Source organism: Vipera ursinii (assembly GCF_947247035.1).
Source record: "Vipera ursinii genome assembly, chromosome: 4".
NCBI classification, from domain to species: domain Eukaryota; kingdom Metazoa; phylum Chordata; class Lepidosauria; order Squamata; family Viperidae; genus Vipera; species Vipera ursinii.
The window spans coordinates 7,058,657-7,078,944 of record NC_139514.1 but is presented as its reverse complement, the minus strand read 5'-3'; the positions used below and the strand labels follow the sequence as shown (position 1 = coordinate 7,078,944).

At 44.8% G+C, this 20,288-nt stretch overlaps 1 protein-coding gene across 3 annotated transcripts in view; it reads left to right on the top strand.

Moving 5' to 3' along the window:
- The window catches only part of RAB30 (RAB30, member RAS oncogene family), a 50,667-nt gene extending 30,434 nt beyond the window's left edge, over positions 1-20,233 (top strand). For all 3 annotated transcript variants that reach the window (XM_083362195.1, XM_083362196.1, XM_083362197.1), the window contains 4 exons: positions 4,692-4,792; positions 8,389-8,472; positions 16,725-16,908; positions 18,053-20,233. In XM_083362195.1, coding sequence (XP_083218321.1) covers positions 4,700-4,792; positions 8,389-8,472; positions 16,725-16,908; positions 18,053-18,303 — 612 coding nt within the window. In that variant the 5' untranslated portion in view covers positions 4,692-4,699 and the 3' untranslated portion in view covers positions 18,304-20,233. The remainder of the gene's footprint in view (positions 1-4,691; positions 4,793-8,388; positions 8,473-16,724; positions 16,909-18,052) is intronic.
- The last annotated feature ends 55 nt before the right edge of the window (positions 20,234-20,288 follow it).

The following is a 20,288-nucleotide window of genomic DNA, read 5'->3' as shown; positions in this document are numbered from 1 at the left end:
TTTCCATCCGTTGCTTCTTGTCCTGCCTTTAGCTGCTTTGGAGAATAGCTTGACTCCCTCTTCTTTGGGGCAGCCCCTGACATATTACGGATTAGTGAGACTATATTATGGAAATATAATTTGGCTTTTTGAGATCGTAAAACATTTGCCTCTCTCTGTAGCCAAAGTCGTAATGGAAGCTTGTTTTCATCTGGGTTCTGTTTCATTATTGTTGAGGGGAAAATTCCAGCTTCACCAAGTCTAATTATTAGTGTAATTTTTCATGCTTCTAATTTAGGGAAGGATACAAAAATCTGGGTTTTAGGTTGCCGAGAGCACTGAACTCTCTTCTATATAGAAAATATCTACATATTATTGGGAATGGGGAATTGGAGAGGACCCATTACTGCTCCCTGTTGCTTGAACATAGAAAACAACCGATAGCCCACCTTTTTCTCTAGGTCGTCTTCAACTGCCTCAACTTTAAGCCGTGTGGACTTCAACTCCCAGAATTCCCCCAGTTAGCATGCTGGCTGGGGGGAATTCTGGGAGTTACAAGTCCCCACATATTAATACTAAGAAACTTACGAGAAATTTCCTGACAGTCAGAACAATTAACCAGTGGAACAACCTGCCTTCCAGAAGTTGTGAATGCTCCAACACTGGAAGTTTTTAAGAAGAGACTGGACAGCCATTTGTCCGAAATGGTATAGGGGTTTCTTGCCTGGGCAGGGGGTTGGACTAGATGTCCTCCAAGGTCCCTTCCAACTTTATTGTCGTTGTTGTTGTCAAGGTTGAGAAACAGAATTCTTTGTACATTGAATTGGTCATTCACAAACAGTTTGAAGCTACGATTGTTGTTGTTGTTAGTTGCGAAGTCGTGTCCGACCCATCACGCCCCTATGGACAATGTTCCTCCAGGCCTTCCTGTCCTCTACCATCTTCTGGAGTCCCTTTAAGCTCACGCCTCCTGCTTCAGTGACTCCATCCAGCCACCTCATTCTCTGTCGTCCCCTTCTTCTATTGCCCTCAACCTTTCCCAGCATTAGGCTCTTCTCCAGTGAGTCCTTCCTTCTCATTAGGTGGCCAAAGTATTTGAGTTTCAACTTCAGGATCTGGCCTTCTAAAGAGTAGTCAGGGTTGATCTCCTCTAGGACTGACCGGTATGAAGGCCTTGCAGTCCAAGGGACTCGCAGGAGTCTTCTCCAGCACCAGAGTTCCAAGGCCTCAATTCTTTGGCGCTCAGCCTTTCTTATGGTCCAGCTATCACTGCCATACATTGCAACTGGGAAGACCATGGCCTTGACTATACGCACTTTTGTTGGCAGGGTGATGTCTCTGCTTTTTAGTGTGCTGTCTAGATTTGCCATGGCTTTCCTCCCCAGGAGCAAGCGTCTTTTAATTTCTTGGCTACGATGGAACCCCCTAAAAGAGACTTACAACTTTGTCTCAAAGTTCTGACATTCTCTCTCTCTCTCTCTCTCTCTCACACACACACACACACACACACACACACACAAACACACACATACCCGCTTCTGCAACCATGTGATTGCATTTTGGGCACCTGGCAACTGGCACACTGTGATCATGTGCCTGCGATTGATGAAATTTTTGCCAGAAAATCTCTGATTTTTGGCAGAAACCAGCCCATAGTTAACAAGCCATACTTAACGGGTTTGCTTAACAAAAGCTGCAGCTGGATGAACTTCTGTGTTTGCTTAACCAATTGCCACAGGCAAGATCATAAAAATGGGTCTGGTCACCTGGTGATCCACTTTACGACCTTCATGAGTCAGACTGTAATGGCTCCGTTATGGTCATAACTCAAGGACTACCTGTAATTGGTGCCATGCTACTGTCAGCCTCCTTGTATAATAAGAATTAGACTCAGCTTTCCTGCAGCTTGCTTCTATTACATTGAGCCTTAGGCTCTGGAATGATGGAAAGCAGGTCTACACTGCCTTCTTTGGGATGTCCCTTCAGACATACGGAAAGTGTGGTTGTGTTCCTCCTCAATCTTCTATTCTCAAGGTGAAATCACCCAGCTCTTTCAGAGTCTCCTCATACAGTAGGTCATAGTTCTTAGTCATTCTGTTTCTCTTCTCCCTGCCTCTTTCCCCCATTTTCTCTTTCTTTCTTTCTTTCTTTCTTTCTTTCTTTCTTTCTTTCTTTCTTTCTTTCTTTCTTTCTTTCTTTCTCTCTCTTTCTTTTTCTTTTTTTTCTTTTTCTTTCCTCCCCTTCCCTTCCCTTCCCTATCCTTACTCCTTCCATCCTCCCTCCCTCCCTCCCCTCTCCCTTCCTTCCTTCTCCTTCCTCTCATCCATATACGTTCCTTCCTTCCTTCCTCTCATCCATACACCTTTCCCCTCCATCCATACACCTACCTTCCTTCCTTCCTTCCTTCCCCTCCTTCCCTCCCTCCCTCCCTCCCTCTGGAACATAACAAAATACCCATTTCCCAGAACAAAACACTGAAGAGTTAAACTGAAGAGCCCAAGAAACGGATAACAGGGCAGGAAAGAAGTTGGGCCTTCCTTCCTTCCTCTTCCTCTCTTTGTTTTCCTTCCTTCCTTCCTTCTTTCCTTCCTTCCTTCCTTCCTTCCTTCCTTCCTTCCTTCCTTCCTTCCTTCCTTCCTTCCTTCCAGACACGATGGACGGGAAACCTTTACCCGGTCTAAATCCTTACAGGGCAGTGACCAGAATCAGATACTTTATCTGAGGTGGGGTCCCACCAATCCCGCCTGCAGAAGTCTGCATTTCTCCTTGTCCTGGGCCTCTGGAAGCCTCACTCTGGGGCTTCTGTTGTCCTAGCCTAGCCAAACCGGAGCATTTGGACAACCTTGATGTGGCATTCCAGATCTATCTGCAGCAACCAGAGAATCCGGGTAAATATTTACACTGTGGAGGGGACATTTCATGTCTAATCTCCCTTGCCCCTTCCAGTAGGTGTCTGGACTTTCTCTCTGTCTTCAGCTTCCCATAGATTAGCAAACAGCCATCTAATTTCCCCCCTCCCCACTTCCCAGTGTTTCTCACTCCCCCTCCCAGCATGGAATTCTTTCCTCTGTGACATGTTGGTCACACGGAACTCCTTATCGCCAGGGAGGAAAAGCTAGAAGGTCAGATTCACAGAGAGAGGGAGGGAGGGAGGGAGGGAGAGAGAGAGAGAGAGAGAGAGAGAGAGAGAGAGAGAGAGAGAGAGAGAGAGAGAGAGAGAGAGAGAGAGAGAGAGAGAGAGAGAGAGAGAGAGGGAGGTAAGCTAGGCAAGGAAAGTAATTGCGGGCATGCAGAAGTCCTTTGTGGTTTAATTCCTGCTACAGGATGTGTAGAAGACTGCTATTATTTGCATCAGACTGATGGGCAATCCCGAATGATGGTTATCGGCACAATAAACTAAGCCGAGTTCAGTTTAATTCTAGTTAGTGTTTGGAGGGAAGGTCTACAGCAGGGGTCTTCAAACTCGGCCCTTTTATGACTTGTGGACTTCAGCTCCCAGAATTCCTCAGCCAGCTTGCCTGGCTGAGGAATTCTGGGAGCTGAAGTCCATAAAAGGGCCGAGTTTGAAGACCCCTGGTCTATGGGGCTGTTGCAGAGAAGGAAAGGCCGACTTATTTTCCAAGGCAGGACAAGAAGTAATGGGTGGAAGATATTAAAGAGAAAACCGGCCTAGAACTAAGGAGGAATTTCTTGACAGTGAGAACAATTAATCAGTGGAACCGCTTGCCTTCAGAAGTTGTGGGTGTTCCATCACTGGAGGTTTTTAAGAAGAGATTATTGGATAACCATTTGTCTGAAATGGTATGGGGCAGGGGTAGGCAACCTTGGCTCTTTTATGACTCATGGACTTCAACTCCCAGAATTCCTGAGCCAGCATGGGGGAACTATGGTCCCTTCATGACTTGTGGACTTCAACTCCCAGAATTCCTCAGCCAGCATGGGGAAAACTTTGGCCCCTTCATGACTTGTGGACTTCAGCTCCCAGAATTCCTGAGCCAGCAATGCTTGCTCAGGAATTCTGGGAGTTGAAGTCCACAAGTCATAAAAGAGCCAAGGTTGCCTACCCCTGGTATGGAGTTTTCTGCTTGAACAGGGGGGTGGAATAGAAGATCTCCAAGGTCCCTTCCAGCTCTATTCTGAATGAATGAATTCAGTTTGAAGGGAAACATTGTCATTGTTAAGGGAGACATGTTATTCGGCTTTCCTCATTGTTTGTTGGAGTTCAGCAGGGAAGGCCTCAATCACATGACCCTGGGATGGTACCACCATGGTTAAATACTTACCAGTTGCCAAGCGTCCAAATTTTGATGATGCTGTGACGGTGATATGTGCGGGGACGTAGCAACCATGGCACACACACACACAAAATCAGGTGCAGCTCATTTAACCACCGCCTGGAAATTCTATTCCCAATTGTGTTCGTAAGTTGAGGACCGGCAGTACTGTCCTTGCATACGTTTCAATAAATATTGTAGCGTTGGAAGAAAGCTGCCAATATCCAGTGAACTTTGTTTTGCGCGGTTGAAGGAGCAAAGTCTGTTAGTCATCGAAAAAAACACTGGACCTAATGTGACCTAATCATTTTGCTTCCTAATCCTGTAACGTTTCCTAGATTCTCCAGCGTTGTTCTGTTAGGAAGCATTTAATTTATATATATATATATATATATCCTTCTGGATCTGTTTAGTTCTCTTTTCCTTCTTTCCTTGCAGCTCGGTAAATGAGTATGGAAGATTATGACTTTCTCTTCAAAATAGTTTTAATCGGGAACGCTGGTGTGGGGAAGACCTGCTTAGTGCGACGATTCACACAGGTAAGATGTCAAGTGGATCATAGGCTCCTCACCTTCCTTGTGGGTATTTCTGCATGTCAGGGGGAAAAGACACCTCCACCCCCCCCCATTCCCTCCCCACCCACCCACCCCTGAGGATTTGGGCCATTTGCTTTTTATTTTTTATATTTTATTATTTTAATTTAATTTAATTTAATTTAATTTAATTTATTTAATTATTTTATTTAATTATTTTATTTAATTATTTTATTTTATTATTTTATTTTATTATTTTATTTATTTTATTTTATTTTATTTTATCATTTTATTTTATTTTATTATTTTATTATTTTATTTTATTTTATCATTTTATTTTATTTTATTTTATTTTATTTTATTTTATTATTTTATTTTATTTTATTTTATTATTTTATTTATTTTATTTTATTTTATTTTATCATTTTATTTTATTTTATTATTTTATTTTATTTTATTTTATTATTTTATTTTATTTTATTTTATTTTATTTTATTTTATTATTTTATTTTATTTTATTATTTTATTTTATTTTATTATTTTATTTTATTTTATTATTTTATTTTATTTTATTTTATTTTATTTTATTTTATTTTATTTTATTTTATTTTATTTTATTTTATTTTATTTTATTTTTTATTTTATTTTTTCCCGAAGGTGCTTTTTTCAGAAAGCAACTGGACTTTCTTGGTGGGTTTGTTTTTTTAAAGACATTTTAGCTTCTCATCCAAGAAGCGAAACATCGTCAAAGAAAAACCAAGTCCAGCTGCCTCCTGAAAAAGCACTTTTGGGACAGCTACGACTGAGAATCTCCATAGACTTGTTTTGTTTTGTTTTATTATTTCATTTTATTTCATTTTTTAATCATTTTATTTCATTTCATTTATTATTATATCCTGCCTTTATTATTTTTACAAAAATAACTCAAGGCAGCCAACATATCCTCCATTGTTTTCCCCCCAACAACAACCCTGTGAGGTGGGGTTGGGCTGAGAGAGAGAGAGAGAGAAAGGGATTGACCCCACGGTCGCCTTTCATGCCCAAGGTGGGACTAGAACTCCCAGTCTCCCGATTTTTAGCCAGAATATGTACGCATCATTTAAAGGCGGCATGTAAAACCTCCCTGAGACGGGGAATTGAAAATTGACAGATTGTCAGGGCTTCGTTGGTGTGAGGTGGTAAATCCAGCTTTTGAAAATCACTTTCTGCGAACTGGTCTGTCATTGGCTTGTAGAAAAACAAACATGTCTTAAACGGAATAATGATTGACAGGTACGGATGTTTCTTGTTTAAAGAAAAGATTTTTCTGGTTTGTTAAACTAGAGTACAAGGTAGTTGTTGACTTACAACCATTCATTTTAGTGACAGTTCAAAGGTACCATATCACTGGAAAAAGTGACTGATAGCAAGAGCACTTAAACTTGTATACAGCATTCTCTTAAGTGGTTCTTGGCCCTTCCTTCCTTCCTTCCTTCCTTCCTTCCTTCCTTCCTTCCTTCCTTCCTTCCTTCCTTCCTTCCTTCCTCCCTCCCTCCCTCCCTCCCTCTCCCTCTCTCCTTGTTTTCCTTCTTTTCCTCTCTCCCTCTCCCTCTCCCTGTTTTCCTTTCTTCCTACCTTCCTCCCTCCCTCCCTCCTCCTCTCCCCTTGTTTTCCTTTCTTCTTTCCTCTCTCCCTCTTCCTCTCTGTTTTCCTTCCTTCCTTCCTTCCCTCCCTCCCTCCCTCTCCCCTTGTTTTCCTTTCTTCTTTCCTCTCTCCCTCTTCCTCTCCCTTTGCTTTCCTTCCTTCCTTCCTCCCTCCCTCTCCCTCTTCCTCTCCCCTTGTTTTCCTTCCTTCCTTCCCTCCCTCCCTTTTTTCCTTCTTTCCTCTCTCCCTCTTTCTCTCCCTTTGCTTTCCTTCCTTCCTTTCTCCCTCTCCCTCTTCCTCCTTGTTTTCCTTCCTTCTTTCCTCTCTCCCTCTCCCTTTGCTTTCCTTCCTTCCTTCCTTCCTTCCTTCCTTCCTTCCTTCCTTCCTTCCTTCCTTCCTTCCTTCCTTCCCTCCCTCCCTCCCTCCCTCCCTCCCTTTGTTTTCCTTTCTTCCTACCTTCCTCCCTCTCCCTCCTCCTCTCCCCTTGTTTTCCTTCCTTCCTGGCTGAGGAATTCTGGGAGTTGGTCCACAAGTCATAAAAGCTTGAAGACCCCTGCATTAGAGCATCAACAATTAATACAGTTGCTCACTCAGATCCATTTGGAGATCACAGCTGAAATGCAGAGGCTCCAGTAATCTCACAATGGCTGGTAACCTTTCAAGCAATCATTAAAACCCTTATTGAAAAAACAAAACAAAAACAAGACACTTCTGCAGAGAGAATTAATGCTTAAACCAGCTTCACCAACCCTCCAGACAGTCAAGATGTTTTTAGGGCCTATTAAAATGTTAATAGATCCGGCTCCAGGTATACAATCATTCTGGGAAACTCTGGTGCCAACAGTCTGAAACAGATGGGAGAAAAAGCTTTCAGTTATGACCTGGCTATTTTAGTGCAGCAGGAAAGTCCCAGTTGGTTTGTTGTAATATGTGAATGAACTAAGCCAGGGGTAGGCAACCTTGGCTCTTTTATGACTCGTGGACTTCAACTCCCAGAATTCCTGAGCCAGCATGGCTCAGCTTGGAAACCTCTCTTTCTCCTCAGCATGGCTGACTCAGGAATTCTAGAAGTTGAAGTCCACAAGTCATGAAGGGGCCATAGTTCCCCCATGCTGGCTGAGGAATTCTGGGAGTTGAAGTCCACAAGTCATGAAGGGGCCATTACTGGGAGACTGTGAGTTCTAGTCCCACCTTAAAAATGAAAGACATCTGGGTGTCTTTGGGCCAATTACCAGGAAACTGTGAGTTCTAGTCCCACCTTAGCCATGAAGGCTGGCCGGGTGTCTTTGGACCAGTCACCAGGAGACTGAGTTCTAGTCCCACCTTAATAATGAAAGCCAACTGGGTGTCTTTGGGTCAATCACCAGGAGACTGTGAATTCAAATCCCACCTTAGCTATTAAAGCCAGATGGGTGTCTTTGGGCCAATCACCAGGAGACTGTAAGTTCTAGTCACAGCCATTAAAGCCAGCTGGGTAACCTTGGGAGCCTGGGAGTTCCAGTCCTGCCTTAGGTACGAAAGCCGGATGGGTGACTTTGGATCAGTCCCTCTCTCTCAGCCCAACCCACCTCACAGGGTTGTTGTGTTGGGGAAAATAGGAGGAGGAAGATGTGATGGATATGTTCACTGCCTTATTTGTGAAAATAATATAGGCAGGATATCAATAAATAAACCTCAGTCTCCCCGATCGTAATCCAACAATAAGCCTGTGAGGTAGGCTGGGTTGGTTGTCTGCTCTAAGCGCCCAAATTTTGATCACAGGACCATGCAGATGTTGCGATGGACGTAAGTGGGAGGACCAGTTGCAAGTCACTTTTTTCAGTGCCATGGTAACATCGAATGGATGCTTAAACGAACAGTTATAAATCAAGGACTGTCTGTATTGAGCCTAATCCAAGCCTGGAACAATAATAGCATGCCGAACTTTGATCTAGAGCTGAAAGTGTTGTCTGAATATTTTATTTTCTTTGTTTGTTAAGGGACTTTTCCCACCAGGCCAAGGAGCCACCATTGGGGTTGACTTTATGATTAAGACAGTGGAGATAAACGGTGAGAAAGTAAAGGTAAGTCCTTGCTGATCGTTTCTGCCTCAGCGTGGAATCTCTTCAAGTTCCAAATGTGTATGTTGCAACTGAGGACAACTTAAAGGACACATGGTAGGCTTCCCATGTGGAATTTAGTCTCCAGTCTAGGAGTCCAACTTAGTCTCCAATCCAACAGTCTGAAACTAGATGGGAGGGAAAAGCTTTCAATTATTTTTTTTATTTTTTTTATTTTAATTCCATTTATATCCCGCCCTTCTCCGAAGACTCAGGGCGGCTTACAAGCTTAGCAGTAGCCTTCATTCTATGTATATGCCTGCTTATTAGGGCTTTCACACACACACCCCCAAGTGGCATTATTACAAAGTCAGCTTAATTGACCCCAACAATCTGGGTCCTCATTTTACCCACCTCGGAAGGATGGAAGGCTGAGTCAACCTTGAGCCTGGTGGGACTCGAACCTGCACTAATTGCAGGCAGCTGGTGTTACTTAAGGCGGCATTGGCCCACTTGCTCCACCAAGGCTCTTAATTTTCCCTTCCAGGCACAGCGAGGGCGATCCTGCGGGACTCACCGCCACTAGATACAGGCACGGTTAAAAGGGAAACGGAAGGGAACGTGGGTGGAGGAAGAAAGACAGGATGCTTTGCGACGAAAAGGCTTGAGGGGAAAGCCGCCCGGCTCTTCCTCGCCTTACCTTTTGGGTGATATAGCAAGTGCGGTAAGCGTGAAGCCCCAAGAGCCGGGAGGGATCGCGACGGGAGGCCTGGTGAAGACGAGGAAGGCCAAAGATGCGCTGGGCACGGCCGAAATGGCCGAGCCAGGCGAGGCAGAAGAGCCACCCGCCCCACAGACCGGCAGAGACCCTCATGACGGCCGAGCGACCGCCCTTCTCCGAAGACTCAGGGCGGCTTACAAGCTTAGCAGTAGCCTTCATTCTATGTATATGCCTGCTTATTAGGGCTTTCACACACACACCCCCAAGTGGCATTATTACAAAGTCAGCTTAATTGACCCCAACAATCTGGGTCCTCATTTTACCTACCTCGGAAGGATGGAAGGCTGAGTCCACCTTGAGCCTGGTGGGACTCGAACCTGCACTAATTGCAGGCAGCTGGTGTTACTTAAGGAGGCATTAGCCCACTGCTCCACCAAGGCTCTTTTAATTAATTATGACCTGGCTAATTGAAAACCTCCAGTGATGGAGCACCTACAACCTCTGGAGGCAATCTAGGATCCTTCCACTGATTAATTGTCCTCACTGTCAGGAAATTTCTCCTCAGTTCCAGGTTGCTTCTCTCCTTGATTGGTTTCCATCCGTTGTCCCCAAAGGAGTTTTTTTTCAGGAGGCAGCTGGACTTTCTTGTTTTCCTTTGAAGACGTTACGCTTCTCATCCAAGAAGCTTCTCCAGCTCTGACTGGAGGGGAAAGTATGGAAGGAGTTATACAGTATTCCTTGCAGAGAGCTGGTCATTTGCATCCTTTGGGAGCAGGGGTGTCAAACTGCCAGCCCGCGGGCCGGATGCGTCACGACGAAACCGCGCCCAGCCCATTGCCGGCAATGGGGGAAAAGCTCCGATGCGACGTCACGTGACGTCGCGAGTTTGACATGTCTGTTTCAGAGTCATTGAGGCTACTTGGAGGTTTATCTGTGACCTCAGGGTCACCTGAGAAGCCCAAGCCTTCCTTGGTTGCAGGATGTGTTCTGCCCTGGGTCCCTTCAATGTTGGGGTTTTAATATGTTTTTTAATTATTGTTTTAAACTTGGGCATAATATTTAATCGTTTTTTAACTTTTGTATTCCATTTTTTATATTTATTGCCCTGTACACCGCCCTGAGTCCTTCGGGAGAAGGGCGGTATAAAAATGTAATAAATAAATCAATAAATGTTGAAGACAGGCACGCAGGCTGTTGGGGATGAGTGTTGTGATTCAGGGTCAGCCTGTGGGTTCGGCAGTTGGGTCGGACGACTCAGAGGAGGAGGAGGGGGGTGTTGAAGACCTTGCTGAGGGGGTTGAAGATCTTGCTGATGAGAGCCCTCAGCCAGGCCCCTCCCACTTGGTCACCACGGAGACCCAGCTGTGTGAGCCTGACAGCGTGGATGAAGATGACCCACAGCTGGCCCTGTTCAAGGACGCCCGACGCAGGAGGCAGTCAATTAGGAGTAAACAGAGGAAGGCAATGGGGTTCCTCGGAAGGAGGCAGAGAGGAGCCACGCCCTGAAATCTATATAAGGGGAATGTCTGGGGAGGGCTGGTTTGCTGAAGGCAACCACTTGGATAGTTCATGTTTCTTAAAGCTCCTGTTTCTTGGTTTGTCTTGTTCCGTTTGTTTTTGTGGTAATAAATTTGGCAGGCGTAATTCCAGCCTCTTGCCTTCTTGTAAAAGGGGTTTGTCCCTGCCTTTTCTGCAGGGCCGGTAGCAGGCTGGTACAGAACAATGAGTCTGTGCTGTCTGCATCTCAAACTGAAGCCCAAATGGTCCCTGTAGTCTGCAATGTTTTCTGGAAATCCGTTCACACACTCCCCACACCATTCGGGGGGGGGGTTTCGTCCCAAAACAAGAAAACAAAGCCCCCCCCCCAAAAAAAAGATTGAAATATAAAACGGTCCCAGAGACCAAGTTTCACCTAGGAAAAAAAAGCAGGCTTTATATATAGTAGGTTTTGGGTTATTTGCTCCTCAAGGTTTGACCACGGCTTGCGGAGGAGGGGGTCTCAAGAATGGGGTTACATCAAGCCATTCTTCTCTTGTTAATGAAGTCAGTTTGATCTAGTGATTGAGGGCCAAGGATAGAGAGTGGGTAGGCCAGGAGTTCAAGTCCCACCTTAGCCATGAAAGTCAGCTGGGTGGCCTTGGGCCACTCTCTCTCAATCCCATCTACCTCACAGGGTTGTTGGTGTGGGAAAAATCAGAGGAGGAAGGGGTGTTGAGTGTGTTTGCCACCTTGAGTTATTTGTTAAAATAATAAACACTGGAAAGGAAAAGGGAGGAAGGACGAGGAAGGAAGGAAGGAAGGAAGGAAGGAAGGAAGAAGAAAGAAAGAAAAAAGGAAGGAAGGAAGAAGAAAAGAGAAAAAGGAAGGAAGGAAACAGGAAGGAAAGGAAGGAAGGAAAAAAGAAAGGAAGAAGGAGGAAGGAAGGAAACAAGGGAAGGAAGGAAAAAGAAGGAAGGAAGGAGAAAAAGGGAAGGAAGGAAGGAAAAAAATGAAGAAGTGCTGGAGATTGTTGCTTTGTTCTCTTGGCCCTTTCAAGCCGATGATTTTCAGAACTTTGCCATTTTCAAAACCGATCTTCAGAAAGCGCGCGTTCTTTTTGTTCTTCCTCGTTTCTTTTGCTCTTGCGTCCTTGAAGATTACAAGCGAGGGGAGTTTTGTTCCTTCTAACTAATGTCTGTTCTGTACCAGCCTGCTACCGGCCCTGCAGAAAAGGCAGGGACAACCCCTTTTACAAGAAGGCAAGAGGCTGGAATTACGCCTGCCAAATTTATTGTTACAAAAACAAATAGAACAAGACACGAACCAAGAAACAGGAGCTTTTCAAGCGGTTGCCTTCAGCAAACCAGCCCTCTCACGCATTCCCCCTTAAATACAGTTCAGGGCGTGGCTTCTCTCTGCCTCCTTCCGAGGAGCCCCATTGCCTTCCTCTGTTTACTCCTGATTGACTGCCTCCTGCGCCGGGCGTCCTTGAACAGGGCCAGCTGTGGGTCATCTTCATCCACGCTGTCAGGCTCACACAGCTGGGTCTGCGTCGTGACCAGGTGAGAGGGGCCTGGCTGAGGGCTCTCATCAAGCTGTCCAACCCCCTCAGCAAGCTCTTCAACACCCCCCTCCTCCTCCTCCTCTGAGTCGTCCGACCCAACTGCCGAACCCACAGGCTGACCCTGAATCACAACAATGTCAGCCGCTGTGATGATTTTGGGAGCGTAACAGAAGGAGCCAATTCTTTCCCTCCCCAAGCTTGTCCCCCCACCCACCCACCCACCCACCCCAGTCCCAAAAGCATCTGGAAGGGACCAGTTTTGGGATAGGCTTCCTTAAGCAGAAGACCCATTAACTGCTGACTTCAGGAAGGTTTCGGCTAGGCTTGGCTCAGCGTGCAATTTGAGCATCTGTGGTTGTTTTTCCTTCGGTAGGAATAGGAGTTTGGCTTGAGTTGTTTATGGTTCTCTTGCTAAAAAGCCAAGGGCTGCACTCAGCACTTTTCACCAGCAAAGCTGAAATAACAAGTCTTCTCTGCTCAGCCAGAATTGCTGAAAGGGCATTCAAAACAACATTTTTATCTAGGTTTGAATTCCAAGTTAATGGGGGCAATTGTGCAATCACGATCTACGTTAGCAAAAGAGAGCCCGTTTGGTATAATAATAATAATAACAATAACAATAACAACAACAACAACAACAACAATAATAATAATAAAATAATAATAAAATAATAATAAAATAATATAATAATAATAATAATAATAATAATAATAATAATAATAATAATAATAATAATAATAATAATATAAAGTTGGAAGGGACCTTGGAGGTCATCTAGTCCAACCCCCTGCTCAGGCAGGAAACCTTATACCATTTCAGGCAAATGGCTGTCCAGTCTCTTCTTAAAAACCTCCAGTGTTGGAGCATTCACAGCTTCTGGAGGCAGGTTGTTCCACTGATTAATTGTTCTAACTGTCAGGAAATTTCTCCTTAGTTCTAGGTTGCTTCTCTCCTTGATTAGTTTCCATCCGTTGCTTCTTGTCCTGCTTTCAGGTGCTTTGGAGAACAGCTTGACTCCCTCTTCTTTGGGGCAGCCCCTGAGATATTGGAAGACTGCTATCATGTCACCCCTCACTCTTCTCTTCATTAAACTACACATACCCAATTCCAGCAACCGTCCCTTATATGTTTTAGCCTAGACCAGGGGCCCCTCAACCTGGGCAACTTTTAAGAACTTGTGGACTTCCAACTCCCAGAATTGAAGCCCACAAGTCTTAAAAGTTGCCCAGGTTGAGGACCCCCTGGTCTAGGAGGTTAAGTCACGAGGGTCATGAGTTCAAATCCCGCCTTAGTCCCGAAAGCCAGCTGGATGACTTTGGGGCCCGTCAGTGTCTCTCTCTCTCTCTTTCTCTCAGTCCAAATCACCTCACGGGGTGGTTGTCGTGGGGAAAAAAAAAGTAGGAGGAAGAAGGAGTACTCTGTTGTGTGTGTTTGCCACTTTGAGCTATTCGTAAAAAACCCTAAAGGTGGGATATTAATAAACAATAAACAAAATAAATAAAAGTTAAAAAAATAAAGCAAAGCTGGGGGCATACAGGTAGACCACCAGGGAACCCAAAATTTCTCTTGCTAAGCAAAATGGTTGTCAAGTGAATTTGGCTCCCTTTTACGACCTTTCCTAGCCACCTTTGTTAAGTGAGTCACTGCAGTGGTTAAGTTAGTCACACGGTTGTTAAACGAATCTGGCTTCCCCCATTGACTTTGCTTGTCAGAAGGTCGCAAAAGGGGATCCCGTGACCATATGCAGCCGTCGTAAATAGGAGTCAGTTGCCGGGTGTCTGAATTTTGACCACGTGACCATGGGGATGCTGCAAAGGTCATAAATGTGGAAAACGGTCATTGGTGACTTTTTCTAGTGCCACTGTAATTTTGAACGGTCACTAAATGAACGGTTGTAAACCAGGGACTACTTGTAAAACAGAGATGGGATTAGTACCACTATGAGTCCAGAAAGAGAAGAAAAAGGGGTAACAGCTGGCTCTAGAAAGCCCTAAATTAAGGAAACTCTTAATAGGCTGGTGAAAGAGTAGAGGTAATCCTCGAATTACAATTGGTTGCTTAGCAACCGTCTGAAGTTACCATAGACCTCCCCAGGGTTATGTGTGACCCAGAGTCAGAGCTTCGATGGTAGTCCTCAGTTTACAGCTAGTTGCGTAGCAACCATTTGAAGTTGCCGCAGACCTCCTCAGGGCTACATGTGACCCAGACCCAGAGTTTTGATGGTAGTCCTCGGTTTACAACTGGTTGCATAGCAACCATTTGAAGTTGCCCCAGACCTCCCGAGGGCTACGTGTGACCCAGACCCAGAGGTTCGGTGGTAGTCCTCGGTTTGCGACTGATTACCTAGCAACCATTTGATGTTGCCCCAGACCTCCCCAGGGTTGCTTATGACCCAGATCCAAAGATTCGATGGTAGTCTTCGATTTACGACTGGTTGCTTAGCAATTATTTGAAGTTACCACACACTTACCCAGGGTTACCTATTACCCAGATTTAAAGTTTTGTTGTCTGGGGCATCTTCCTCCACTGTCATGTGATCGCATTTGCATTCTGTGATCATTTGACCATGATTTATGACATTTTTTTCCCTCCCAGATACTCGTGTTGTCTTCTGATTTCCAGGCGGGAAAAAGGGCCTTTGGCAGATCCTCTTAATGCATTGCCACCTTTGCTTAACTATGGCCTTTGCTTATTGATTGTGGTGATTCTCTTAACCACACAGCCAGGAAGGTTGCAAAATCGGGTAGGGCCACGTATTGAATCTACTTAACAACCAGCGTGGCTTATAGGACCTTAATTCCTGGCTCAGTGACAGCTGTATGTTGAGGACTACCTGCCTGTCCTGTTAAAACTGCAGTGTCTCCCTAGGCACAAAATGGAGGTGATCATAGTAAAAGGAAAATAGGAAGCTGGGAGTAAGGAAGCGAATGGGGTATCTAAAAAGTGGGCATGGCTGATGGAATAAGCTGGCAGGTTGGCAAAGAATACATCCGGTTAAAACAGGAGTGGAGAACTATGGCCCCTTTATGAACGGTGGACTTCAACTCCCAGAATTCCTGAGCCAACCATGCTGGCTCAGGAATTCTGGGAGCTGAAGTCCACTGGTCATAAAGAGGCCATAGTTCCCTCATGCTGTCTCAGGAATTCTGGGAGTTGAAGTCCACCAGTCATGAAGGGGCCATAGTTCCCTCACGTTGGTGAGGAATTCTTGGAGTTGAAGTCCACTAGTGCTGAAGGGGCCATAGTTCCCTCACGTTGGTGAGGAATTCTGGGAGTTGAAGTCCACGAGTCCTGAAGGGGCCATATAGTTCCCCCATGCTGTCTCAGGAATTCTGGGAGTTGAAGTCCACCAGTCATATAGGGATCATAGTTCCTCACTTCTGGGTTAAAAGATGAGGATATATTATTAGAATTTGTTGCGTATCCAGCTTAGATGTTGGGTATTAGTAGTCAGCCTGTCTACCGCTCCATTGATTTAGTCTACGGTCCTGTGTAATTTATAGTTGAGAGGCCATGATAAGACACAGAGGAATGTTCTGTAAAATAGCAAATACTGCAATTTTAATATAGGTACATTAAATGGGAGGCAAATGGTCAGAGAACAATATTCATTGTTTAAAAGGAAAGGCAATCTTCTGTTTGCTTAGGAAGAAAAATACTTTGCACGTACTGTATACATTACTTTAAACAAGGCTCCATAACAAAGCTTCCTTTTTAAGTAGTTGGCTTTTGCTCTCGTTTATTAATTGTATTGGCCCGTAGCTCTGGTGACTTTAATCTGGGGATTTGCTGAATTCATTGTATACTTAAACTTTTCCCTTTCCAAAACATGAAAAACACGTTATTAAAATTCGGTCAAACAAACAACAGGCAAAATCAGCACTAGTGCATTTTAAAAAAGAAGGCCAAAAAAAAAAAAAAGAGAGAGAGGCCAGATAAAAGAAGGCAGAGTTCATCCAGCTAAAACCTTTGGAGAATAAACCTTAAAGTTGGCGTGTCACTTGCTTTGAATGCCAATAAATGTTTTGGCGGGAGGATAGGCTGACTGTGAGGACCTTTGTGCTCTCTGAGCTTGGTTATTTACTTGCAGATATTTCATTTCCTGACTAGGTGACATCATCAGTGCTAACAACCCTTCTAGCACTGATGATGTTACCTAGTTGGGTAATGAAACGTCTGCAGAAAAAAACAGTCAAGCCCAGAGAGGATGTCTCATTTCAACCCTGAACTACAAACGTTCTCCTTTATCCATACTTTTCCCTCTCTTTTTTCTTTGCTTCTTTTTTTGCATGTTATACTTTTCTTTTCTTTTTTTTTTCAATTTAAAACTTTTGAAAGAAATAGAGGCGGACACCTGATATGGATGGGAACACCTGGAGGATTTGTGGACTGGGAAAGACGCGAGGTCACAGGTTTTGTTGGGGTCAGTGCTAACGCATTCATTCTTTTTTCCTTTCCCCAACCCTTTTGTTTTCCCTTTCTCCTCTTCCCTGTTGTGCGGAAAACAAAAGCTGCAGATCTGGGACACGGCGGGGCAAGAAAGATTTCGTTCCATTACGCAGAGCTATTATCGCAGTGCCAACGCGTTGATCCTGACCTATGACATCACCTGCGAAGAATCCTTCCGATGCCTCTCCGAATGGCTACGGGAAATTGAGCAATATGCCAGCAATAAGGTCATCACCGTCCTAGTTGGTAAGAAACGTTGGCATGTCTATTCGATGCCGGGGACCTGGTCAGGCGCAATAAATCAGGAAGCAGCAAGCAAGGCGGCTCAAATGACTTCAGGTTTATTGCACGCTAAGGTTCTCAACAAGAATCTGAACTACTAACAGTTGTGGTGGTACATAAAAAACAATGGAATTCAAGGTGGGCTGGAGTTAGGTCTCTTGTGAGTGCAAAGGGATTCCAAACTGATGACGCGCTTGACCCCCGCCCTCAGACTCAGCCTGGTCATCTGCATCTTGCCAGATTAAAGCAACAATCTGCATAAGCATTAGATATTCCCTGTGAATGGCTAGGGCGGGTCCATCTTCACCCCCCACCCCTTACATAGTTGATATCCGGCTCAATAAAATCACTACTCTTTGCAGATCCTTTGTTCAGTTGTTGGCTTCGTGACTTTCTCAATCCTAATATTTTCTGTTTAAAGGAGAGTTTTTCCTCCTTTAAATTTCTGGGAGTCTGCCTCTGCGAAGATGTTACCTGGAAAGTTAATACAACCCAGGTGGCCAGAAAGGCCCAACAGAGACTTCAGTTTCTCAGGGTCTTGCGGAAGAACAGGGTAGAACAACGGATAATGACCCTCTTTTACCGGTCTACTATAGAGAGCGTCCTCTTGTACTGTATTGTGGTTTGGTATGCTGGTCTGACAGCCGTGGATAGGAAAGCATTACAGAGGGTGGTGAGCACAGCACAAGACATTGTGGGCTGTCCCCTGACACCACTGTATGACATCGCCAGGGCTCGCTGCCTTGGAAGAGTGAGGAAAATTCTCAGGGATGACTCACACCCTGGACGGTATCTCTTTACTCTCCTACCATCGGGTAGGAGATATAGGAATATAGCCAGCTGTACCAACAGGCTGAAGAACAGCTTTTATCCATGGGCTGTTAGGCTCTTGAACGGGAAATAATTTTATAAACTTTATGCATGATTGACTTGCGAGGCCGGTGTGTTGTGCAATTAGCTCACATGGTGTAACAAGATGGAGGGTTTGTTGTCACTGTGAGTTGGGGGTGGGGGCACGAAGGCAGGCTCAGCCAGTCTCAATGTATACATGGTTGTACTTGTGACAATAAAAGGTTCAATTCATTCATTCTCCCATTTGGTCCTCTAGGAAACAAGATTGATTTATCTGATAAGCGAGAAGTCTCCCAACAAAGAGCTGAAGAGTTTTCCCGAGCCCAGGATATGTATTATCTGGAGACGTCCGCAAAAGAATCCGATAACGTGGAAAAACTCTTTTTGGACTTGGCTTGTCGGCTGATCAGCGAAGCGAGGCAGAACACCCTAATGAACAATGCGGAGTCCCCCTTGCCGGGCGAAGGGAAAAGTATCAGCTATTTGACTTGTTGTAATTTTAACTGACCGCATTTGAACCCCAAGAGTTATGACCGCTCCTTCGTCAGGCCTCTCTCTTGGAGGCAAAGGCTGCCGTGACCCGGTCTGACTGGTGGGAGATAGTCAGACGCCCGATCATGAAGCATGCCAGGCTGGTCATTTGTCTGCAGGGTCAGCCTAAAATATAATCCCTTTTTTTTTTTTTTTTTTACCATTTTTAACACATCCCCCACCCTGGAGCCCCGAAATCCGGAGGAGAATTAGGATTCAAAAAGGTGCTAGAGGTAGCAGCTGGTCAGGTCATGGTTTTCACTTCTTGGAAGCATTTGGGACCCTTGGAAATTCAGGATGAATTGTGCCCACACGAGACCTTTTCACGCCTTTACGGAAGGAAATTGGAGAGCAGCATTTACAAAACGGCTCTGGGTTGCCAACTAAGTTGACAACACTTGTATATAAACCATGACCCGGAGTGCCGTTTTGTTCGGCGCAAACTCCGCCAAGTGTGTGTGTTGCGTGCGTATGTGATTTTTTTTTTAAAAAAAAAACAACAACACAACAACACCCCCTAAGTATTAATGCATCTGTGTTCTGGCATTTCGATAAACATGGAAATTAAAAAGGGATTATGTTGGTAGTTTAAAATCAGCAGGGTTGAAATTGGATGGCTGCTTTTTTTTCCTTTTTTTTGGTTCTTGTATTCCCGAAGCTAAATTTCAGCTGTGGTCAGCTTGCTGTGTTTCCCCACAGTCAGAAAGTAATGTCCTTGGGGGTAAAAGTATTGACCATAAGCACAGCAGCTTTTTGGTCAGTTCAAACCAGCCTGGCAGTGCTTGTTCCAAGTAGACAGCCACGTTACGAATTTAAAAGTTGGCCGCTGTCATCCCTGCGTCACCACCTCTGGATCAAATAAGTGTTCTGAAACCTCACCTCTCAACGTTGTCTACCGTTTTTGCCCTACGGTGGAGCTTCTACTTCGTTCCTTGCAGAAAAGAGCTAGTGAAGTATTGTCAACGCCACTCCCCCTATCCTGGACTTAGCCCAAATTGCTTCTTTTTGTGAGAAATGCTGGATCCTGGACTTCAGGTGCACTTGTTTGAGGTTGGGGTTATACCTATGCACAAATGTAATTACTGTCAGTGCATTTCAGGAACTGGGTGTCAATGTCCTGTGTTTGTCCGTAGGAAGGTCTCAAAAGCCCCTCTAGAAATGAGCTGTTCACCATAGCAGGTAGCCTGTAACAGCTGAATCCTGCTTTTAACTAGAACAGTAGCACCAGCTCTGGAATTTGCCGTCTTGTTGGAAAGGGTGTGTACAATTTCAAAAGGGTTTTTCTATATGGTTGAGGGGGAAAAATAGCACGTTCTAAATCTTTTAGACAGCTTTATCGAGGCTCCACAGTCACTGGGAGATGCGTTGTTTTGCGGTACTTGGGCTTCACTTACGTGTGGGCGTGCGTGCTCATGTGTTGTACGCTGGTGCACATATGCAAAGAGCGGTTTAGGCAGTACCCTTGAGCCAAGGCCTCGGTGTTGTGTGGAAGGACGATACACAAGTCTTACCATAGGAGTTTGCAAATTCAGCACTCAAAATGTCAAACCGAAGGAGTCAATGCAGATTTACTCCATTGTCGGTGCTTCACTTGTAGACCTTGAAGAGGCAGAGAAACTGCCTGGAAGGCAATGGACTCAACGAGGGGTTATTAAGATTAGTATTAAAATGGCTGTTCTGTATTTAGCATCACTTCATTTGGGTAATTGGAAGAAGCAAATAGGGTTTTGACATGGCATGCAAAGAAGAGGTGGCCTCCAGTAAAAGCAGTGGTGTCATAAATTCAAGAGGGCCGGCTAGCACAGGATGATGTTTGTGGGGGGGGGGCTAGAGTTGTGCTCAAACTATAACTGATGTCCCCTTTTGCATTAAAATAAAGCTGCTAAAACTTTAGCCTTTTTGAGAATAAAGCTGACGTTTCAAAAGTGCAGGTGTTTTTTTTTTCCCTTCCAAAATCCCAA